The sequence below is a fragment of the Gobio gobio genome, assembly GCF_949357685.1.
Source record: "Gobio gobio genome assembly, chromosome: 10".
NCBI classification, from domain to species: domain Eukaryota; kingdom Metazoa; phylum Chordata; class Actinopteri; order Cypriniformes; family Gobionidae; genus Gobio; species Gobio gobio.
In genome coordinates this window covers 39,912,567-39,934,019 of record NC_137116.1, presented here as the reverse complement: position 1 = coordinate 39,934,019, position 21,453 = coordinate 39,912,567, and the positions used below count along the sequence as shown (strand labels likewise).

The 21,453-nt window shown below is 38.8% G+C and overlaps 1 protein-coding gene across 1 annotated transcript; it reads left to right on the top strand.

Moving 5' to 3' along the window:
- Positions 1 to 322: 322 nt before the first annotated feature.
- Positions 323 to 20,457, top strand: xpc (xeroderma pigmentosum, complementation group C). Its single transcript, XM_079828087.1, has 14 exons — positions 323 to 626; positions 1,975 to 2,235; positions 2,381 to 2,489; positions 2,650 to 2,734; positions 7,938 to 8,095; positions 9,263 to 9,383; positions 9,893 to 9,985; positions 10,072 to 10,845; positions 12,001 to 12,161; positions 13,584 to 13,665; positions 15,314 to 15,445; positions 15,548 to 15,717; positions 19,604 to 19,697; positions 19,869 to 20,457. Exons 1-14 carry the CDS (start codon positions 530 to 532, stop codon positions 20,181 to 20,183), a joined length of 2,652 nt encoding a protein of 883 aa, XP_079684213.1. The 5' UTR covers positions 323 to 529; the 3' UTR covers positions 20,184 to 20,457.
- The last annotated feature ends 996 nt before the right edge of the window (positions 20,458 to 21,453 follow it).

Sequence of the window (21,453 nt, the reverse complement as noted above, 5' to 3'; positions counted from 1 at the left end):
GTCATTGATAGGCGACACACGGACATGTTCCGTGTCCTGGTTAAAATTGCTTACGGCAATCTGGATGTAAACATTATTGGAAACATTTGGGATAATGTAGCCTAAGTACACAAGTCATCAAAATATATAACACTGTTCTAGTGGTTTTTGGATATTTTTTACAAAATCTTACATATTGTGCCTTTAGTTAACTGATCACCACTGAATCAAAATGACAGCATTTATGATCAGACCACTCAAACCAACACCTTTGTCAAGTTTGTGCAACATCCCCTCCTAGCGTTTAAATAACCACATTACAATTATACAACATAGTAGAAGCGGATGTGACGTATTTTCGGTTCTCCTTCAAGCAAGTGCATGCTTTCGGTGTTATGAAAGGTGGGACGGGATTGTGTTGGGTAACAGTGGTCTTCTTCAGGTTACATTACACAAGAAGTTGACGTGTAATGCTAGTCTATCCCGCTTCCTCTGAATGCATTTGAGTTCATTTGTCCTGAAACAGTCCGCGATCTAACAGAAACAGCAAATGGCAAAGAGAAAAGAGACACAGCAGAAAGCGGACACAAAGAAACCGAAGCAGATTGCAAAGAACAAACCGGCATCCAAAACCAAAAAAAGCAAAGGTATCTACGCTCCATTAAAAATGTACTTTGTCTCTCTAATGCTCAAACTTAGCATCTAAACTAGTCGCCAATTAGTTAAAATGCAGCATTGCAGTTGGACATTTAAATGAATGAACGGTAATAGTTTGAATTTAGTGCACGGCTGATGCAGACAGCTGCAGTTTGCAGGTGTGCAGTCACTCTCGCTTGAGTTGTCTTGCGTTGCTTGTTTTTAACGGATGCATTTCAAATGAAGCCGGTCTTCTCATCAGTTTATTGAATGTGTCACCAATATATGAGTGTGGGCGTGTCCAGCGTACATATTTGGGATGTGTGTTTTCAGTGCTAGGGTCGGTTAGTACTCTGACCCAGGGACCTTCAGACATTTTGGTGGCAAGTCCCCCCTCAAGACTAGAAAGCAGAATGAAAGAGTAAAAATGTTGAACACACACACTCTCTCTCTCGCGCGCTCTCTCTAGTTCACCAAAAAACGAAAAAAGATCCCATAATTTACCCACCCTCAAGCCGTCCTAGGTGTATATAACTTTCTTCTTTCAACCAAACACAATCAGAGTTCTATTTAAAAATATCTTGGCTCTTCCAATCTTTATAATGGGAGTGAATGGTAAATGAGCCCCAAAAAAAGCACATCCATTCATCATAAAAGTAATCCATATAGCTCCAGGGGGTTAATAAAGGCCTTTTAATCCATATATATCCATAATTATAACTTTATAAACTAGAATCACTGGCTTCCGTATGGGGAGTCGAGTTCTGGAGAAAGAGTGACCCCTGACCCAACGCATGGCATATTGGCGAATGTGGATGCACAGAGGATAGAGCAAAACAAACACCAGTCACGAATTATAAGTCTTTTTAAAGAGAAATGTCGGAGGAGCTTGAGTTTGTTGTCCAGCCCTATTTGTTTGAACCGTGAGAGGCTACTCCTACATCATACGTCCGAACTGGACTCTCTCATGAACGTGTGGACAGATGTTACAGATGTGAAAATTATAATTATGGATTTTTTTTTTTTTTTTTACAAAAACGCATCGCTTCGCTTCAGAGTGCCTTCATTAACCCCCTGGATCCGTATGGATTAATTTTATGATGGATGGATGCACTTTTTTTGGGCTCCAAAATCTCAGTTACCACTCACTCCCATTATAAAGTTGGAAGAGCCAGAATATTTTAATATAATTTTGATTGTGTTTGGTTGAAAGGAGAAAGTCATATACACGTAGGATGGCTTGAAGTGAGTAAATTATGGGATAATTTTCATTTTTGGGTGACTGATCCTGACTGATGAGATATTAAATTGATTATCTGCTTTCTGCTCTCTAGTACATCCTTTGCTTATCTGTTTCAGAAAATGGTATGCTTGACAAAAACAACCGCAAAAACTCCAGGGTGACGTCTCATGTGTCCAAAAAGGTCAAAGATGCCTCTGACGAGAGGACAAGCAAGTACTTCCGGGACAGTGAAGTTAAAACAGAAGAGCCCAAGGACATGAGTGACCACAGTGAGGAGATGAGCCCCATGATCTTAGAGCACTCATCACCATCGAAACAAGTGAAAGACGAAGAGGAAGAAGAGAGTGAAGATGAGGAGGACTGGGAGGAAGTGGAAGGTACATAGTCTCATTTTGTGAATCATTTGATATTTAGACTGTATGTGTTTATGTATTTCAATATCATTAAGTGTTCTGAGCTGGCGTGTTTTTCAGCACTCATACACACTGATGGTACCCTGTTTTGAACTCTGTGCTTTCTCAGAGATGGCAGAACCGCTGGGTCCTGTGGACTCGGCAGAACTTGCAGTTGTGTCAAAACCTGTGGAGATTGAAATCGAGACTCCAGACATGGCTCTCAAGAGGCAGAGGAAGTGAGTGTGTGAGAAAGTTTGTTTATGGCAGATTGCTAAGTGATACATTCTTTAGTGTGGTAAATGTCCACAAGATAGTTGCAATAACATTTTTAAAAGAAGCTTTGATGGTCAAAAAAGATTAAAAGGAAAATTGTAACACCATGACAACTGTTTCCAGGGAGAAAAGGAAAGCAGAGTTTGAAACTTATCTGCGTCGAATGACGAAGCGATTTAACAAGGAAGTGCTGGAGGATACCCACAAGGTATGTGTGTGTATTTCTGTTTAATTTTTTTTTCCAACTAAACATACACAAAAGAAAATATTGAAAATATTTTTTAAAATGTTTTTGGAAGTCTTAAAGGGATAGTTCACCCAAAAATGAAAATTAGATTTGAAGCGAATCGATGCGTTTGTGTAAGAAAAATATCCATATTTAAAACTTTATAAAGTAAACTTTTGACCGACCGCCTTCCCTGTTCAATATATGAAAAAATTGTTGAAAGTTCCCCTGCTGATCGGAAGACTAACGCGACCATATACGCTCGTCATGACGTCACGTACGCATCTTGAGTTTCACTTTCAACATTAAACACTTTTCCACAGAAGGCGGTCGGCTGAAAGTTAATTTGATAAAGTTTTAAATATGGATATTTTTCTTACACAAACGCGTCGATTCGCTTCAGAAGGCCTTTATTAACACCCCGGAGTCGTGTGGAGCCAGTTATTTGACGGACAGATGCACTTTTTATGAACTTAAAAAACAGAGCAACTATAAATCCAATTTTAATGCTTGGATTAGCCTGGATTTTGTAATTAACTCCGATTTTATTCGTCTGAAAGAAGAATGTCATATAGACCTCGGATGACTTGAGGGTGAGTAAATTGTGGGCTAATTTTCATTTTTGGGTGAACTATCCCTTTCAAAATACGTGAGCAGTCGTATACTGTTCGTAAACATCCAACACTGTCTATGCCAGAGGTTTTCAAACTGGGGTCCTCCAGAAGGTCCTAAAGGTTCCCCAGAAAATTTCAGAGAGTAAAGAGACAAAGAAAAAATTGATAAAGTCTACTGAATATTGTTTCATTTCTAAATGTTTCTCTCATTACTTGCCATATACATAAGCTAATTTCCAGAATTGTATACGTTTGCTTTGTATCTTTTTAGTGAGTCCCTTTATCTTGCTCACTGGGGTTGTAAGGCAGTATTCTTAACACAGTACATAAGCTGCTTGCATACATTTATTGTGAAAGTTGCTTATACAAATAATTTTTAATTGAAACATTTTCTTCTTCAAGTTTATACATACAACATTAAGTATAGCCACTTTATTAAGTTTGGAAACAATATTTTGTATATATAATGTCACACAATTTATCTAACAGTTTTAATTAAAATGTTCTCTCATAAAAATAGATACAATTTAGGATGGGGGTCCCTCTAGCCTAGAAATCTAGATGCACCCTAGTGGCAGGAAATCTAATTTGCAGCCAGGGTAGTCTAGCAACTCTCCGTTGGCTTGCAAGCTGGAAAAAACAAACTCTAGTCAGGCCAATCACATCATGTATAGAGTCAGTGGGTGGGCTTAAAGGGTTAGTTCACCCAAAAATGAAAATTGTCATTAATTACTCACCCTCATGTCGTTGGACACCCGTAAGACCTCCGTTCATATTCGGAACACAAATGAAGATATTTTAGTTGAAAGCTGATGGCTGAGAAAGGCTTCAGACAGGCCTCCATTGGCATTCAGTACATTGACACTTCCAAGATCCATGAAAGGCACTTAAAACGTCGTTACAAAGTCCATCTCACAACAGTGGCTCTACAATAATTTTACGATGCGACGACAATAGTTTTTGTGCGCAAAAAAAAATCAACATAACACCTTTATCCAACTTATTCTCGACTTCCGTGTATGCCTCCACGACGCATGCGCGAGAATATGAAGCAGATCCGGCGTTCGGACATATGACCCAGAAGCGATTTGTTTACGAGCAGAGGAAGACGCGCGTGTCTAAGCTGTTGGATTCTGCATTGATCGTGCTTTAGGTCTCGGCGTAGTGCTCAAAATGGGGCTTAAGTGTGCATTCCATGGATTCCCGACCGCCGGCGCTACGTCATATTCTCGCGCATGCGTCGTGGAGGCACACACGGAAGTCGAGAACAAGTTGGATAAAGGTGTTATTTTGATTTTTTTTTCGCACAAAAACTATTGTCGTCGCATCGTAAAATTATTGTAGAGCCACTGTGGTGAGATGGACTTTGTAACGCCGTTTTAAGTGCCTTTCATGGATCTTGGAAGTGTCAATGTACTGAATGCCAATGGAGGCCTGTGTGAAGCCTTTCTCAGCCATCAGCTTTCAACTAAAATATCTTCATTTGTGTTCCGAATATGAACGGAGGTCTGACGGGTGTCCAACGGCATGAGGGTGAGTAATTAATGACAGAATTTTCATTTTTCGGCGAACTAACCCTTTAACCTAATGAACAGTTGCAGCGGTTCCGCATGCTACTTGAAAACAAAGAAGCGAACAGCGGTCTTTCGAATATGCTTTGGCTGTGACTCTGGAAGACTTGGAGTTAAGCTTTTCTTTGAGAAAAGAACAAAGAACGGCACTGAAGTCATTCTTAAGAAAGGAAGATGTGTTCTGAGTTTTGCCAACCGGATACGGCAAAAGTTTAATTTATCAACTAGCTCCGCTTCACCTTCTTCGCTGCTCTGGTTGGTTGTAGCGTTATCCTATTGTGTGCAGAGGGAATTTGAAAAACAACCGTTTATCACACTCCTCGGATTGAGCCCTGCCAATGGTGTGTTCCCAGACCCAACATCTTGATGTGGGACTGGCTTCTCAGGCTAGGGTCCCTCATAAAAGATGAATTGTATTTGGGGGTCCTTGGCATCATAAAGTTTGAAAAAACCTGGTCTATGCTGCTGAAAGCACTGTTTATATGAATATAGTGGGGCAAAAAAGTATTTAGTCAGCCACCAATTGTGCAAGTTCTCCCACTTAAAAAGAGGAGAGAGGCCTGTAATTTTCATCATTGGTACACTTCAACTATGAGAGACAGAAAAAAATAATCCAGAAAATCACATTGTCTGATTTTGTAAAGAATTTATTTGCAAATTATGGTGGAAAATAAGTATTTGGTCACCTACAAAAAAGCAAGATTTCTGGCTCTCACAGACCTGTAACTTCTTCTTTAAGAGGCTCCTCTGTCATCCACTCGTTACCCGTATTAATGGCACCTGTTTGAACTCGTTATCAGTAGAAAAGACACCTGTCCACAACCTCCAACAGTCAGACTCCAAACTCCACTATGGCCAAGACCAAAGAGCTGTCAATGGACACCAGAAATAAAATTGTAGACCTGCACCAGGCTGGGAAGACTGAATCTGCAATAGGTAAGCAGCTTGGTCTGAAGAAATCAACTGTGGGAGCAATTATTAGAAAATGGAAGACATACAAGACCACGGATAATCTCCCTCGATCTGGGTCTCCACACAAGATCTCACCCTGTGGGGTCAAAATTATCACAAGAACGGTGAGCAAAAATCCCAGAACCACACTGGAGGACCTAGTGAATGACATGCAGAGAGCTGGGACCAAAGTAACAAAGGCTACCATCAGTAACACACTACGCCACCAGGGACTCAAATCCTGCAGTGCCAGACGTGTCCCCCTGCTTAAGCCAGTACATGTCCGGGCCCGTCTGTTTGCTAGAGAGCATTTGGATGATCCAGAAGAGGATTGGGAGAATGTCATATGGTCAGATGAAACCAAAATATAACTTTTTGGTAAAAACTCAAGTTGTCGTGTTTGGAGGAGAAAGAATGCTGAGTTGCACCCAAAGAACACCATACCTACTGTAAAGCATGGGGGTGGAAACATCATTCTTTGGGGCTGTTTTTCTGCAAAGGGACCTGGACGACTGATCCATGTAAAGGAAAGAATGAATGGGGCCATGTATCGTGAGATTTTGAGTAAAAACCTCCTTCCATCAGCAAGGGCATTGAAGATGAAACGTGGCTGGGTCTTTCAGCATGACAATGATCCCAAACACACCGCCCGGGCAACGAAGGAGTGGCTTCGTAAGAAGCATTTCAAGGTCCTGGAGTGGCCTAGTCAATCTCCAGATCTTAATCCCATAGAAAATCTTTGGAGGGAGTTGAAAATCCATGTTGCCCAGCGACAGCCCCAAAACATAACTGCTCTAGAGAAGATCTGCATGGAGGAATTGGCCACACTACCAGCAACAGTGTGTAAAAACCTTGTGAAGACTTACAGAAAACATTTGACCTCTGTCATTGCCAACAAAGGGTATATAACAAAGTATTGAGATGAACTTTTGTTATTGTCCATATACTTATTTTCCACCATAATAAATTCTTTAAAAATCAGACAGTGTGATTTTCTGGATTTTTTTTCTCATTCTGTCTCTCATAGTTGAAGTGTACCTATGATGAAAATTACAGGCCTCTCTCATCTTTTTAAGTGGGAGAACTTGCACAATTGGTGGCTGACTAAATACTTTTTTGCCCCACTGTATGTTAATATATATGCTGCACGTTTACCTTTCAATAACAAGATAAACACACAATGAAAATGACAGCGATGAGAAAACAGTAGTCATGAAAGCTCTCCAATTCGGCACTCCAGTAAAGTTAAGTGACGTTTATTTACGTATATACCACTTTATTCAATATATTCTTTAAAAGCAAGCAGTTTTACAGTTTTAAACATTAAAAAAAACTTTTCAGTTAGACTTACAACTTTATTTTCTACTATAAAGCATCTCTCCAGTGTGTCCATGTAAACTACACATAAATACTTGAAGAGGCGCTGCGATTCGCTCAAAATGTGAATTAATTCAGAAACTAAACACCGCTGTGTGTTGCTCAGAGATGCACAACATTTCTGCTCTGGCTTTATGGGTAATATTTTCACTGGAAATATTGAGCAAAAACAGACAATATTGCATGTAAAATGTATCTTATTTATTGAACTGTTGTATAAAATCAATATCACATTTGCACTCGTGCTATTTTGGATAAAAACAGCACTCGTATGATATTTCGCTTGTTACTCGTGTAACTCAAACATACATTTTTGCCCCTGATATCTTGAATTTTAGGGGCATTCTAACTGCATTCTATAGGCTACATCACGCAGTGAGTTGTTACCCTGCATCATGTTCATCACCAATCAACTATATGAAATGTAAGATGAACGTCTGGGACGTAGAGGGCACAATAAATGTGTTAAATTATTTTAATGCATTATTTTTCCATAACTAATTTGTTAAATCAACAGCCCTAAATAAAATATAATATAATGTTTATATCAATAATATGTAGTAGTAATGTATAATATGAACTCACTTTTTAGTTTTTAAAAAAATTGGTTTTAATTGTTTACTTGTATTGTACTGGTGTATAATTTGATTTCTTATTTACTCTGTCAAACAGGTTCATTTGCTTTGCTTATTGGCTGGCGGTTTGTTTCGAAACAGACTTGTTTGTGAGCCTGACCTGTTGGCTATTGCCTTGTCAATACTGCCTGCCCACTTTACCACAGTTGCTATAAAACGCATAAACACTGGCTTCCTGGAGGAGCTTCTCAAATGGTAAGCCTGATTTGCCTTCTTGGGGGGTGGGTGGTAGGGGGGATTGGAGTATTACACTTGATCACTTAAAGGCATATTCCACCCAAAAACTTAAATATCATAATTTACTCACCCTCATTTCATTCCAAACTTGTATGACTTACTTTCTTTTGTTGAGCAAAAAAGAAGATATTTTGAGAAAATGTCTCAGTATTTGTCCATGCAATGGATGTCTATAGGCTCAAATCTTGTTTGTTTTCCATCATTTTTCAAAATATATAATTTTTTGTTCCATAGAAGAAAAAGTCATACAGGTTTAGTGTGAGGAAAAGCTGACAGAATTTTCATTATTGGGTTGGATTATCCCTTTTTATGCATCTTAGGGCTGTCTTACATTATTTACACACTGTTTAGCTATCTGATCATGATAAGACCAGGTGTGAATGTCTCCGAAATGCTTTCGAGGCATATATAATCACTCAAACCAATTCAGGAGGTGGTTCGAGACTCATTCCAGATGAAACTGGACAAGTGTAAATGCATCTAGTTGTTGATACCACCTATGTAAATTTGACTCCTCACAAAATGTAAAAAAAATAAAGGTGTGAGACCATCGCTTTTGCAAAATGCATCGCCACAGATGATTAGCTGAGTATCTCTTTCTCTTCAGCAAGCCAATGCGCAAAATGCCGCAAATGAAACTGAAAGTAAGCAGTGGACGCTCAACACATAATCATCTTCATCAAAAGTAGTGAGACTAAATGATCTTACCAGTGCTGATGCTGCTCTATCTCCTGTTGCGGTCTTTAATTTTGAAATTAGCTGATGATAAATAAAATGCAGCTCATATCTGTTGCTTTCATTGATGTGAACTTGAAGTTTCATATAGCATGGGAATCAAATATCAGATTTTTTGCGGAGACACATTTAGGCCTATGTGGCCAAGTGTCAATGGGACCATTTTAACAAATTCGATTAGTAAAAACACATGATGTGACCAGGTGAAAACAGGCCCTTAAATAATCAGATTGCTATCTGATTTGATATACACAATTTACATTTAGCCACGAAAATGTACCTCTGCAAAAGACACACATTTGATCAACTATTTCTGTGCTATACATGCAAATATTGTATAGATAATCTCTGATTGTGTTGTGTCATTTTTGTGGTATGACCCCTTCCCAGGTTTCAATTGACGTTCACATTAAACCCCGCCTTACCTGAGGAGAAGGGAGTGGACATGAGGACTGTGCTGGAAAAACGAATTGGCTGTTTATCAGCAAGGGACCATGAAGAGATGACCTATGTGAGAGAGATCTTAATTTTCTTGACCTCATAGCAGATGAATTATGCAAAAAAAGAAAAAAAAAATACATGTATATAAGAAACAAGCTACATTACTGTTAAAAAATTTGGGGTTGGTAAGATTTTTGAAAGAAGCCTGTTATGCTTACCAAGGCTGCAAAAATACAGTAGCAATATTGCTAATTATTACAATTTAAACTAATTTAACAATTTTCTATTTTAGTTTGTTTTAAGATATCATTTAGTTCTGTGATGGCAAAGCTGATTTTTTTACTCCATTACTCCAGTCTTCAGTGTCACATGATCTTTCATAAATCATTCTAATATGCTCATTTGGTCCTTGATAAACATTTCTTATTATTATCAATGTTAAAAACAGTTGTGCTTGTGCTAATCTATATTTTTGATGAAATAAAGTTTTAATTTCTTTAAAAAATTCTCAAATTTCGAATGATAGTGGATTGGTGTTTAACTGAGTTTGGTTCTGACCTGTGATGTCATTTTCTCTAGCTGTTCTTATTGGTCCTGCGGTCATTGCGACTCTTCTGTCGGTTGGTGCTGTCCTTGCAACCTCTTTCTATGAAGCCACCACCTGCTACCAAGGTGACTTTTTGGTTTCTCATTGTGTTTCTTTTTTGTGCAAATTCTTTTTTTTTTTTTAATTGACTGAACATTTTTCCTTGCTTCAGAACAAGACCAAACCTACCAAGAGCTCTCCAGAAAAAGATCAATCAGAGAAACCCTCCCCAAAGCCTAAGATATCCCCTGGATCCAAACGCCCGCCATCATCGACTGCTGCAGTAAAAGAGGAAAGAGGTGGAAAGAGAAAGAAAAAGAAAGAGGAAGGAGAGAAAGAGGCAGCAGGGGGCCTGAAACCCAAAAACAGCAGAAGAAGAAGTGTAGCTTCAAAAGTGTCATACAAAGAAGTCAGCAGCGAGGAGGAGGAGAAGAGTGAAGAGGAGTTTCAGCCACCCAATGAGGATGACAGTGAAGACTCCGACGGGCCCATGAAAGTATGCAGGAAGTCAAAGTTGAAAGGCAAAGGGGGGGCACCTCGGAGGTCAAGCGAGGTCAAACGGGAGGAGAGAAGTGAAGAGGAAGAAGATGACGAAGAAGAAGAAGAGGAAGTGAAAGAGGTGAAGAAACAAAGACGTAAAAGGAAAGAGGGGAAAGGAGTGGATGAGTGGCTGGAGGTTTATTTGGAAAGTACCGGGAGGTGGGTGTGTGTTGATGTGGATCAAGGAGTCGGCCAACCGCAGCTCTGCTCCAATCAGGCGACTCAACCGATCACTTATGCGGTGGGCGTGGATGACGAGGGGTACCTGAAAGATCTTAGCAGCAGGTATGACCCCACGTGGCTGACGTATTCACGGCGACGCCGCATAGACTCTGAATGGTGGGAAGAGACTATGGAGCTCTACAAGTCTCCAGATACTGAGCGAGGACAGAAAGAGGATCAGGAGGTACGTTTGCACTCTCGCTTGCACTTGTGATCAAAAGTTTGGGGCCAGTAATGTTTTTTTATTTTTATTAATACTTTTATTCCGTAAGGACGCATTAAATGTACAGTATGTAATATTGACAGATAGCTGTTGAAATGGGTGGTACTTAAATTTTGGATATCCAGATAGAAATTTGTTGCCCATTCTCAATGGGAAAGTGCCCAAGCAACATCTCTCTGCAAAATTGCCCGGCAACATGGCTCAAAAAGTTGCCCTGTGTATCATCACCTTTACACACTAAGTTGATGAGTTGATATATCTGTTTTAATATGCTCCCGTTCTAGAGATTTTTAGATGGATGCCGAGGCTTTTTAGGTCGGGTAGACCCAGTACTCGTTCTCTGACCCAGTTCGTTTGTTGGCTTCCATGGCTGCAATACACTGTTTTCCGCCAAATTTCAACACGGGGTGTCAAAATACTATTGGGTGAATTGACAGTGGGCGGGTTCACACAGACCAAAACAAAAACAAACATTCCCACACGGAACACACATTTCTAAGTAAAATAACTTTGCATTGTAGCATTGTTTTTCAGAGAAACAAATATGTGAACTTTGCATGTTCCCTAAATATCTGCAAACATATGGTATTTTTTATGCTTTTATAAAGTTAAAAAATGACACCGCATAGCACCGCACCTTTAAATTGATCAAAAGTGAAAGTAAAGACATTTTATAATGTTACAAAAGATTTCCATTTCAAATGAATGCTGCTCTTTTGAACTTTCTATTCATTAAAAGATCCTGAAAAAAATATATATTTAGCAGCACAACTGTTTACAACATTGATAATAATAGGAAATGTTTCTTGAGCACCAAATCAGCATATTAGAATGATTTATGAAGGATCACGTGATAATGATGCTGAAAATTCAGCTTTGCCATCACAGGAATATATTACATTTTAAAATATATTAAAATAGAAAACTGTTCTTTTAAATTGTAGTAATATTTCATAATATTACTGTTTGTATTGTATTTTTTTTAATCAAATAAATGCAGCCTTGGTGAGCATAAGAGAATCTTACCGACCCCAAACTTTTGAACGGTAGTGTACACACTAACATGCCTACATCACGTGACATGCATTAAGACTCACCTGTGCTCCTCATCATCAGATGCAGGAAAAGTTACTGAACAAGCCGTTGCCGACATCCATAGCAGAATATAAGAACCATCCACTGTACGCGCTGAAGAGGCACCTGCTTAAATACGAGGCTCTTTACCCCTCTACAGTCGCTATCCTGGGGTACTGCAGAGGAGAACCAGTTTATTCACGGTAAACCCCATGTATTTTTGTGTGCTACAAGTGAATGTATGCATCACAACATTGTAACATCAATATGAAAGATAGATAAATAAATCTGCTTTAGAACAAAGCATACTTTTTGAATTATAAAATGTATTTATGCAGATAAACCACTAATTATTTGAATGTTATGACCAATAACCAGTAAATGGCTGATATTAAACCAAAGACTTTAGATATTTAGATGGCGGAAAAAGTCCTGCCTTCTAAATAAATGAGCCAATTGCCAATTGGTTTAGTCATTGCATCACTGCAGCTGCCGTTGGAAGCTCCAGTTGCTATAAAAACAGTCAGTGTTCGTCTGGACATGCACATTGGCTGGCCTAGCCTGAAAAATAAGCTCTTTTAACAGTTTTCAGGATTTCCCCATTCAAGTAAATTGGACTTGGGCTGCATCCGAAATCGCTCTTGAGTAGATACTTGTTTTGAAAAAGTAATAGTGTACGACAGCTAAAAAAGTATGTTCTGTATAGTATGAATGTGTGTAGTATGAATGTAATCCGGATGTACTACGTAATGTAACTAGTAATGTAGACGCATGCATTTTCTGTGAAGCTGCTTTGAAATGATATGTATTCTGAAAAGTGCTATACAAATAAATGTGAATTGAATTGAATTAAATTCAAAAATCCTCTCTCATGGCTTCATGGGATAGTAAAGTGTCCATGGAATGCACACTTCAGAATTTTGCTGAGAATAGTAGGCCTACTCTTTTATGAGTACTGTGAATTCAGACATACTTCTTTTGTCACATAATGATTAAATAGTGGGTAAATGTGCAATTTCGGATGCAGCCTTGTTCCTGGATGCTCAAAATATCTGCCCTGAGGCGTTGTAAACATGGCCGCCAAGTGAAATGACTTTCCTTGAAAGAGGCTTCCATTAAGCTCTACTGTTTTATCTAAATAAATTAAACAATTTTAAATGCTACAAATGAATTTGGGCATCGCAACACAATGATAAAAATGGATATTCATTTTGATATTTGCTAAAGCTTAAATTTGTCAGTTATTATAATATCTTTATAGTACTTTTAAATATTAAGTCAGTGTTATTTATAACATATTTTAGTTTTAGTCATATTTTGAATTGAATTTTTTGTTTTAAAAAATATTTCTTTATGGCTTTAATTTTTTAATTAAGTTTGTTTTTCAGCTCATTTTTTTTTCCATTTAATTTCAGCTTTATTTAAATGACCAAAAAAAAAACGATTTTTAATAGTTTTAGTTAACAATAACAACACTTCAAGTGAGCATCAGATGATGGCAAAGGTGATCTAATTCTATGCATTCTTTTCTATTTTTGTGGCCATATTCCCTGTTTCCCTTATCTGAGACACTAAAACCAAATAGAAAAGCAGGCCATTTGTTAACGGTGTGTATTTATTTTCAGAGACTGTGTCCAGACACTCCATTCTAGAGATACCTGGCTGAAGGAAGCAAGAACAGTTCGACTAGGCGAAGAGCCGTACAAGGTCACGATTTAACATGTTTTAATTTTTCATATGTATTAACTAGGGCTGGGCAAATTAACGCGTTAACGCGGGCGATTAATTTTTTCAGCTTAACGCAATTAAAATATTTAACGCAAATAACGCAGCGTCCGTTTTTATATCCATTTTTGCTTAGCGTTACATGATCATCACGCTCTTATTCATGTCTTCCAAGCGTGACAAGAGACAAGCGAACGCGCTGTGTGCCAATGTCCTGTCTGTCTGTCTCTGTCTGTGTGTGTGTGTGTGTGTGTGTGTGTGTGTGTGTCAGTGTCCTGTCTATGTGGATGCGTCTCATGTCAGCTAATCAAGGGACACACACACACACACACACACACACACACACACACACACACACACACACACACACACACACACACACACACACACACACACACACTCGACGCATAGATAGACTCGCGTCAGTTTCCTGCTCACATCGAGTTCTCTTTTGCTCTTGAACAAACAATAACACAGAGGATTTTGAGTATTCTCATATTAGAGTCTTAAATTAGTTAAATAACGTCTCAAATGAACTTAAAGAGTTGTGAGGAAATGAGATCCGCGGCTGTTCTTAAAGTGACAGGAGCACTGATGATGCCTGTCATTAATGTTCAACAAAGAACAACGGGAACAGAGAAAATTTTAGCTTTAATGATGATTCATCTATATTTAATTTATTATTTATGCAGTTAAGAAAGATAACTATTACATTTCTGTATATGTATAACAGGGAAGGCCATGGGTAAATATAACATTTATTATTTTGGGTTTATGTAAAGATTGTCTTAAGTTCACTTAAATTAAAAGTTGTTTTTTTAAAGACTAATAAATGTTGAAATTGGGAGCTTTCAGTTATACTGTAATGTAACGTCATTAATGTTTCATAGACACTTTAGTATCAGTGATACTGTCCTTCATTCATAAAAATATGACAATACAACACATATTTAAAATATGCTGTCTTTAAATTGTTTATACATTAATTTGGAGAGTAACTGAAATTACTACAATATCAAAATATTAAAAACGTAAAAAATTAAAAACTTGCGATTAATCGCGATTAATTACAGAGAAAAGTGCGATTAATTAGTTAATTTTTTTTTAATCGATGCCCAGCACTAGTATTAACCTTTGTACTATAAAAATGCCATGACTTTAATATTAAAGGGTTGGTTCACCCACAAATCAAAATCAGCCCATGATTTACTCACCCTCAAGCCATCCTAGGTGTATATGACATTCTTTCAGACGAACACAATCAGAGTTATATAAAAAATGTCCTGGCTCTTCCAAGCTTTATAATGGCAGTGACTGTTGTCCATTAAAAGTGCATCTATCCAGCATATAATCGCCTTCCGTATTCAACTTATGGAAAAAGTGTAACTAACCCCCCCACCCCACCCCCCAGAGCCATGTGGAGCAGTTATAGGATGGATAGATGCACTTTTAATGGACAACAGTCACTGCCATTATAAAGTTTGGAAGAACCAGGACATTTTTTATATAACTCGGATTGTATTCGTCTGAAAGAAGAATGTCATGTACACCTATGATGGCTTGAGGGTGAGTAAATCATGAGCTGATTTTCAATTTTGGGTGAATTAACCCTTTAAGTGCTGTTTGTCAGATGGTGCTTGGTTTTTCAAACCGTTCTCGTAAGGCCAGGATGATGTCCGAGCAGAAAGGTGTCAAAGATCTGCCTCTTTTTGGAGTCTGGCAAACTGAAGAGTACCAGCCTCCGATCGCCATTGATGGCAAAGTGAGTTTGAATGATTTTTAAAATAAAGTTTAAGAACATAATTGCACAAGATATACTGATCTGTTCTTTGCTGGAGATCTAATCTGAATTTGTGTGTTTCAGGTACCACGTAATGAGTTCGGGAATGTGTACATGTTTAAGCCGTGCATGTTACCAGTTGGATGTGTTCACCTGCATTTGCCAAATCTGCACAGAGTGGCTCGAAAACTGAACATAGACTGTGCTACAGCAGTGACCGGTTTTGATTACCATTGTGGATTTGCACATGCAGTGTAAGTTTGTGTGTCTTTTGTGTTTGTAACATGTCCGGGTGCAATACGATAAAAGCCCTCTCTCTTCCAAGTAAATGTTTTGTCCTATCCAGCCACAACTGAGGCCCTGTTTACACCTGGTATTAAAGGGGTGGTTGATATATGATTGACTTTTTTAACTTTAGTTAGTGTGTAATGTTTCTGTTTGAGCATTAACAACATCTGCAAAGTTACAATGCTCAAAGTTCAAAGCGAAGGGAGATATTTTCTTTTAAAGACATAGCTTTTTAAAAACTACAACAAACGGCTGGTAGGGACTACAACAAGCTTCTTCGTGGGTTAGTGACATCACTAATCCTAAAATTTACATAAACCCTGTCCCCAGGTACATGCAACAAAGGGGGTGAGGCCATGTTGAGAAGAGGAAGAGTTGTTCTAGTAGAGCGCATTGGGAAGTCTGTTCAAGCTTTCGCATCCGTCTTTTCACATTTATTGCAGTACATAACACAAATGCAATAGCATGTCATAAAAGCAAGATTACAAACGATTAAACTAAACTACCCATTCTATCTTCATGCAGCATATATTCTCTGGCTCTGAAGGCCTCTTACAGCAGGTCTCACATGAGTGATTTATAGATTATCATGACAGAATACACTAATATATAGTTAGTTAACTCCACATCAGTTACATAAAATCATCAACTAACCATTCAGAAACTTCCTGTTGCATTCTACGTGTTGTCACTTCTTCTTGAGTCTCTCCATCATTATCCAAATCCAGTTTGAACATAAAAGGCGGAACAGTTTCTGACATTTTCAGTGCGTGAGGTAATCGGAGCTGCTCACTCCGCAGTGAAGCTCCACCCTCTTCTTGAAAGGGGGCTGGGAGCAGCAGCTCATTTAATTAAAGGGACGCACGAAAACGGCATGTTTTTGCTCACCCTCAAAAAGTGGCAATTTTAACATGCTAAAAAAAATGATCTGTGGGGTATTTTGAGTTAAAAACTTCACATACACACTCTTGCTCTCGGACTACTGTCTTAAAGGGTTAGTTCACCCAAAAATGAAAATTCTGTCATTAATTACTCACCCTCATGTCGTTGGACACCCGTAAGACCTCCGTTCATATTCGGAACACAAATGAAGATATTTTAGTTGAAAGCTGATGCTGAGAAAGGCTTCACACAGGCCTCCATTGGCATTCAGTACATTGACACTTCCAAGATCCATGAAAGGCACTTAAAACGTCGTTACAAAGTCTATCTCACCACAGTGGCTCTACAATAATCATACAATGCGACGACAATAGTTTTTGTGCGCAAAAAAAAATCAAAATAACACCTTTATCCAACTTGTTCTCGACTTCCGTGTATGCCTCCACGACGCATGCGCGAGAATATGACGCAGATCCGGCGTTCGGACATATGACCCAGAAGCGATTTGTTTACGAGCAGAGGAAGACGCGCGTGTCTAAGCTGTTGGATTCTACATTGATCGTGCTTTAGGTCTCGGCGTAGTGCTCAAAATGGGGTTAGAGTGTGCATTTCATGGAATCCCGAGCCCCGGCGCTACGTCATATTCTCGCGCATGCGTCGTGGAGACACACGCGGAAGGCAATAACAAGCTGGATAAAGGTGTTCTTTTGATTTTTTTTTGCGCACAAAAACTATTGTCGTCGCATTGTATGATTATTGTAGAGCCACTGTGGTGAGATAGACTTTGTAACGACGTTTTAAGTGCCTTTCATGGATCTTGGAAGTGTCAATGTACTGAATGCCAATGGAGGCCTGTGTGAAGCCTTTCTCAGCCATCAGCTTTCAACTAAAATATCTTCATTTGTGTTCCGAATATGAACGGAGGTCTTACGGGTGTCCAACGACATGAGGGTGAGTAATTAATGACAGAATTTTCATTTTTGGGTGAACTAACCCTTTAAAGCTGCACTATGTAACTTTTCCGTCCACTAGAGGTCGCCTGTTCAAAACAAAGGCGTGGTTTGAGCGCAGAATCTTGGGACATGTGGTCTTCACCTCAGCCGGTGTGAAAGAATCGGGATAGGACTTGGGCAGAAATCATGTTCATGGATGTGATTATTAACGTTACTGTAGTATGAAGCAGGAGCAATTGATAATAAGAAGAGTGCAACACAAGCCTCGCGAGCAGCGGGACCTTTATTATGGCATAGTCGCCGGCAGGACTTTTATTATGCCACAGTCGCGGTGCCATTTCCGCTTTTCCGGCCATGAGTATGAGGTAACGCAGCTCTGTTTATCATATTAGATACATCTGAGTGTGTTGAAAATGATGTTATGACGTTACTCTGTGCGTCCTCTCGGCGGCTGCTATGACACTTGTTCACACTGCAGTGAGAGTAAAGCGTTTCTGCAAAATAAAACCAGAAACCGAAGGTAACGCAGATATGACGTCATCGACAGGCGACTCTCTCACATGTCCCGGTTCCTTGCGTAAAATAACAATTTTATCACGATTTACAAATAGTTGGAAACATTTGGGATATTGTAAGTACTCAACTGAACAAAATATATAACACTGACCAAAACAATAACATTATGGGAAGCGTGTTTTTCTCCGGTCGTGTCCATATGTAAATTGTGCGAGCTTATTTCGTCCATTAGATCAAAAAAAGAAAGTACATACATTTACCTGCCCATAGACCCCTCCCCTCAAAGAAATCGGGACAGAAGTGGTTGAAAGTGGACAAAAGAGACGGATTAAAATACCAGGTGTAAACGGGAATGTCTCCCTCGTCAACTTGTGATCTTATCTACCAAAACACATCTTAATACCAGGTGTAAACAGGGCCTGAGTGACAGGACATGTGGACATTTTGTCACTCGCTTGGTTTCTGTTTATGCAGATTCATGCTGTGTAGCCCCACCCACTGTGAAATGTGTCCAAACTCATGCATCTCATTACAATTCACCTACTTACACTATACCCTAAAAATATGTACTCTTTTTGTGAAGAAACAGTATATACTTTTTGAATGTGTTGCAGAAGATTAGGCAAGTTTTGGGACATACCGTGTCAAATTGCATCTGTTGCAACAATTCCGTGCTTCCTGTCACCGTTAAATGGCCCATTAATCATCTTGTCTCAGTTAACGTCTTCATATAAACATGCCACATTTCAGTTAATTTCATTTACCATACAAATCTTCCTACAGTTTTGGAGACTTAAGAAATAGAATGTTAATCTGCCAAACATATCTTTATAAAAGTTCACAATGTTGTTGCAGATGAAATAATTATTTTTCATCAGGTTAGATTGATTAATAATCACTCAAACTATATACACCTCTCTACTTAAACGCCAGTCTCGCACATATTTGCAATGATTATGGGCAATATTAGAGTGTACATGGATCTGATCCAGATACTCATTTCAACATACGATGATTTGGTACACCGAGGCGAATTGTAACGCATCGCTTTGATTGTGTTATGTTTCACAGCAGTTTTGCATTCATTGTGGAAATGTTTCACATCTGGTTAGGTCACACCTGTATGAAATGGGCAGTTCTTGCTTCATTAATTTCATACATGATAAAGGAATAAGAATATAATGTGTATAAATTGTGTCTGTTTGTATGACACATATACCCCCAGTTTCACAGACGAGGTTTAAGATAGTCCCAGACTAAAAGGCATGTTTGAGCTGTTTTAACTGAAAACAACTTGCACTGACATATCTTAAAATATGTCAGTGGCATTTTGTCTCAAGATGCACACCAGTTATGTTTTTTTTTCTAGGGCACATTTATAAAAGATACTTATGCCCTAATTGAACTAATGCCTAATCCTGGCTTAATCTAAGCTCTTAATACACATAAATGTCTTGTTTTCTGTACAATCTGTAATTTTTTCTGGATCAATGTGTTTCAGTAATGATGGCTATATTGTCTGTGAAGAACACCAAGAAATCCTGAAAGCAGCCTGGGAAAATGAGCAAGATATCCAGCAGAAGAAAGAAGAAGAGGTGTGTTCATTTTTTGACCCTTCACAACAGCATCTAGTGTTAAAAAAATGTGTCAACTTTACCTAACATCTAAGAAACATTTTAGCTAGGAAGTAGTACTTTTGATTTGAAAGTGAAAAATGTGTGTTTTGTGAATGTTATGTTGACATCACTGTTTGGATCTTTTAACAGAAACGTGAGAAGCGTGTAGTGGCTAACTGGACCCTGCTGGTCAAAGGACTGTTGATAAAAGAGAGGCTGAAGCGTCGCTATGGGCAGCATGGGCTCGCATCAGGGACGGGGCTTAAGCAAGGAAAAGAAGGCGGGGCTGAAGGACTGTCCTCAGATGAGGAGGAAGAGGGCGGGGCTCAGACAGCCCCACCCTCGCTGGCTAGTTCATGGCCGCAGAACAGGCAAGAGGAACAAGAGGAAAAGATTGTAAGGCGTGTAACTAAACGAGAGAAACGGGGAGAGCAGAAACATCTTTTCCCTTTTGAAAAAGTGTGACTAAATCAGCCGCCTTGTCTTCATTTTAAATGTTTTTTTTCTACATTTAAAAGCATATATTATCTCTAACTATGAGCCACTCTACATTACTATTCCTACCCTTTCTTTAATTGCAGTATAATGCATTTGCAGGGGATTTTCTTTTGAAGATGTCAAGCATTTGTTTGTTTTGTCATCTATTCAGACTACATTTCTTTTCTATCAAAATACATATTTTTATAGAACATGCTGTTGAAAAAAAAAAAAACATGCAAATAAACAAATGGTTTGTTGCAGCTTTTTGTGTCTGTGAATGAGTCCTGAACATGTCTGGGCATTGTGTAGTCTTTCACTCATGTAGGTGTCACCTGCTGATCTGGTTGTGCGCGGAATAGCACATTGGGCTGATAACTGGGAAAACGAATTTCATTTGGAAATATCTTTCCAACCGGTTACAGCTAATTATATAATGAATATTTTAGCAGCACATTATTCACCATTTTTAAATTGTCTAGATCTTTTAGACAAATTTTGTGGATACTATTGAATACGAATGTTAACACATTATTAAAGATGTCTTTTCAGGACCTTTCATGTGTTGATGTATTTCCTATTGAAACAGGAAGTTTGACTGAATTCGAATAGCATACTACCATAACACTTGTACTATATCTGAGATATTGCAGAAATCAAGTGATACGGTAGTGTGCTATTTTGAATTCATAGTGAGCTGGAACTATGAATAGTTACAGTACATCGCAGCCAAGAACCAATGCCCAGCTATCTCTAAGAGCCTACCATTTGAGGCCAAGTGTATCCCATCGTTCATGATGTTTAGGAACTCCAATGCAAGTTAAATTCACTAGATATTACATTTTTTAGTAGCACATAAAAAATAAAAGTGTTGCCTTTTTTTGTTCTCGGTGCAGAGATGAGTATGTGTATTTTGTAAATATCTGCAACTGCTTATCACTTTTTTAGAAGCACCAAAGGGGCCTAATGGTTAGAGAGTCAGACTGTTCATTCGAAGGTTGCGGTTTGTGTCTTAATACAGGCAGGAAATGACTGAGGTGCCCTTGAGCAAAGCAACTAAGCCCCAATCGCTCCCCGGGGTCCGCATTGAAAGGCTGCCCTGGGTGTGTGTGTACTACTAGCTGCTCCTAATGTGTGTGCACTAACTTGGATAGGTTAAATGAGGACAAATTCTGAGTATGGGTTACCATACTTGGCCTTCACATCATGTCACTTCAAAATTAAACTGTGCTGTCTGTTACATAGGGACTGCTGAACA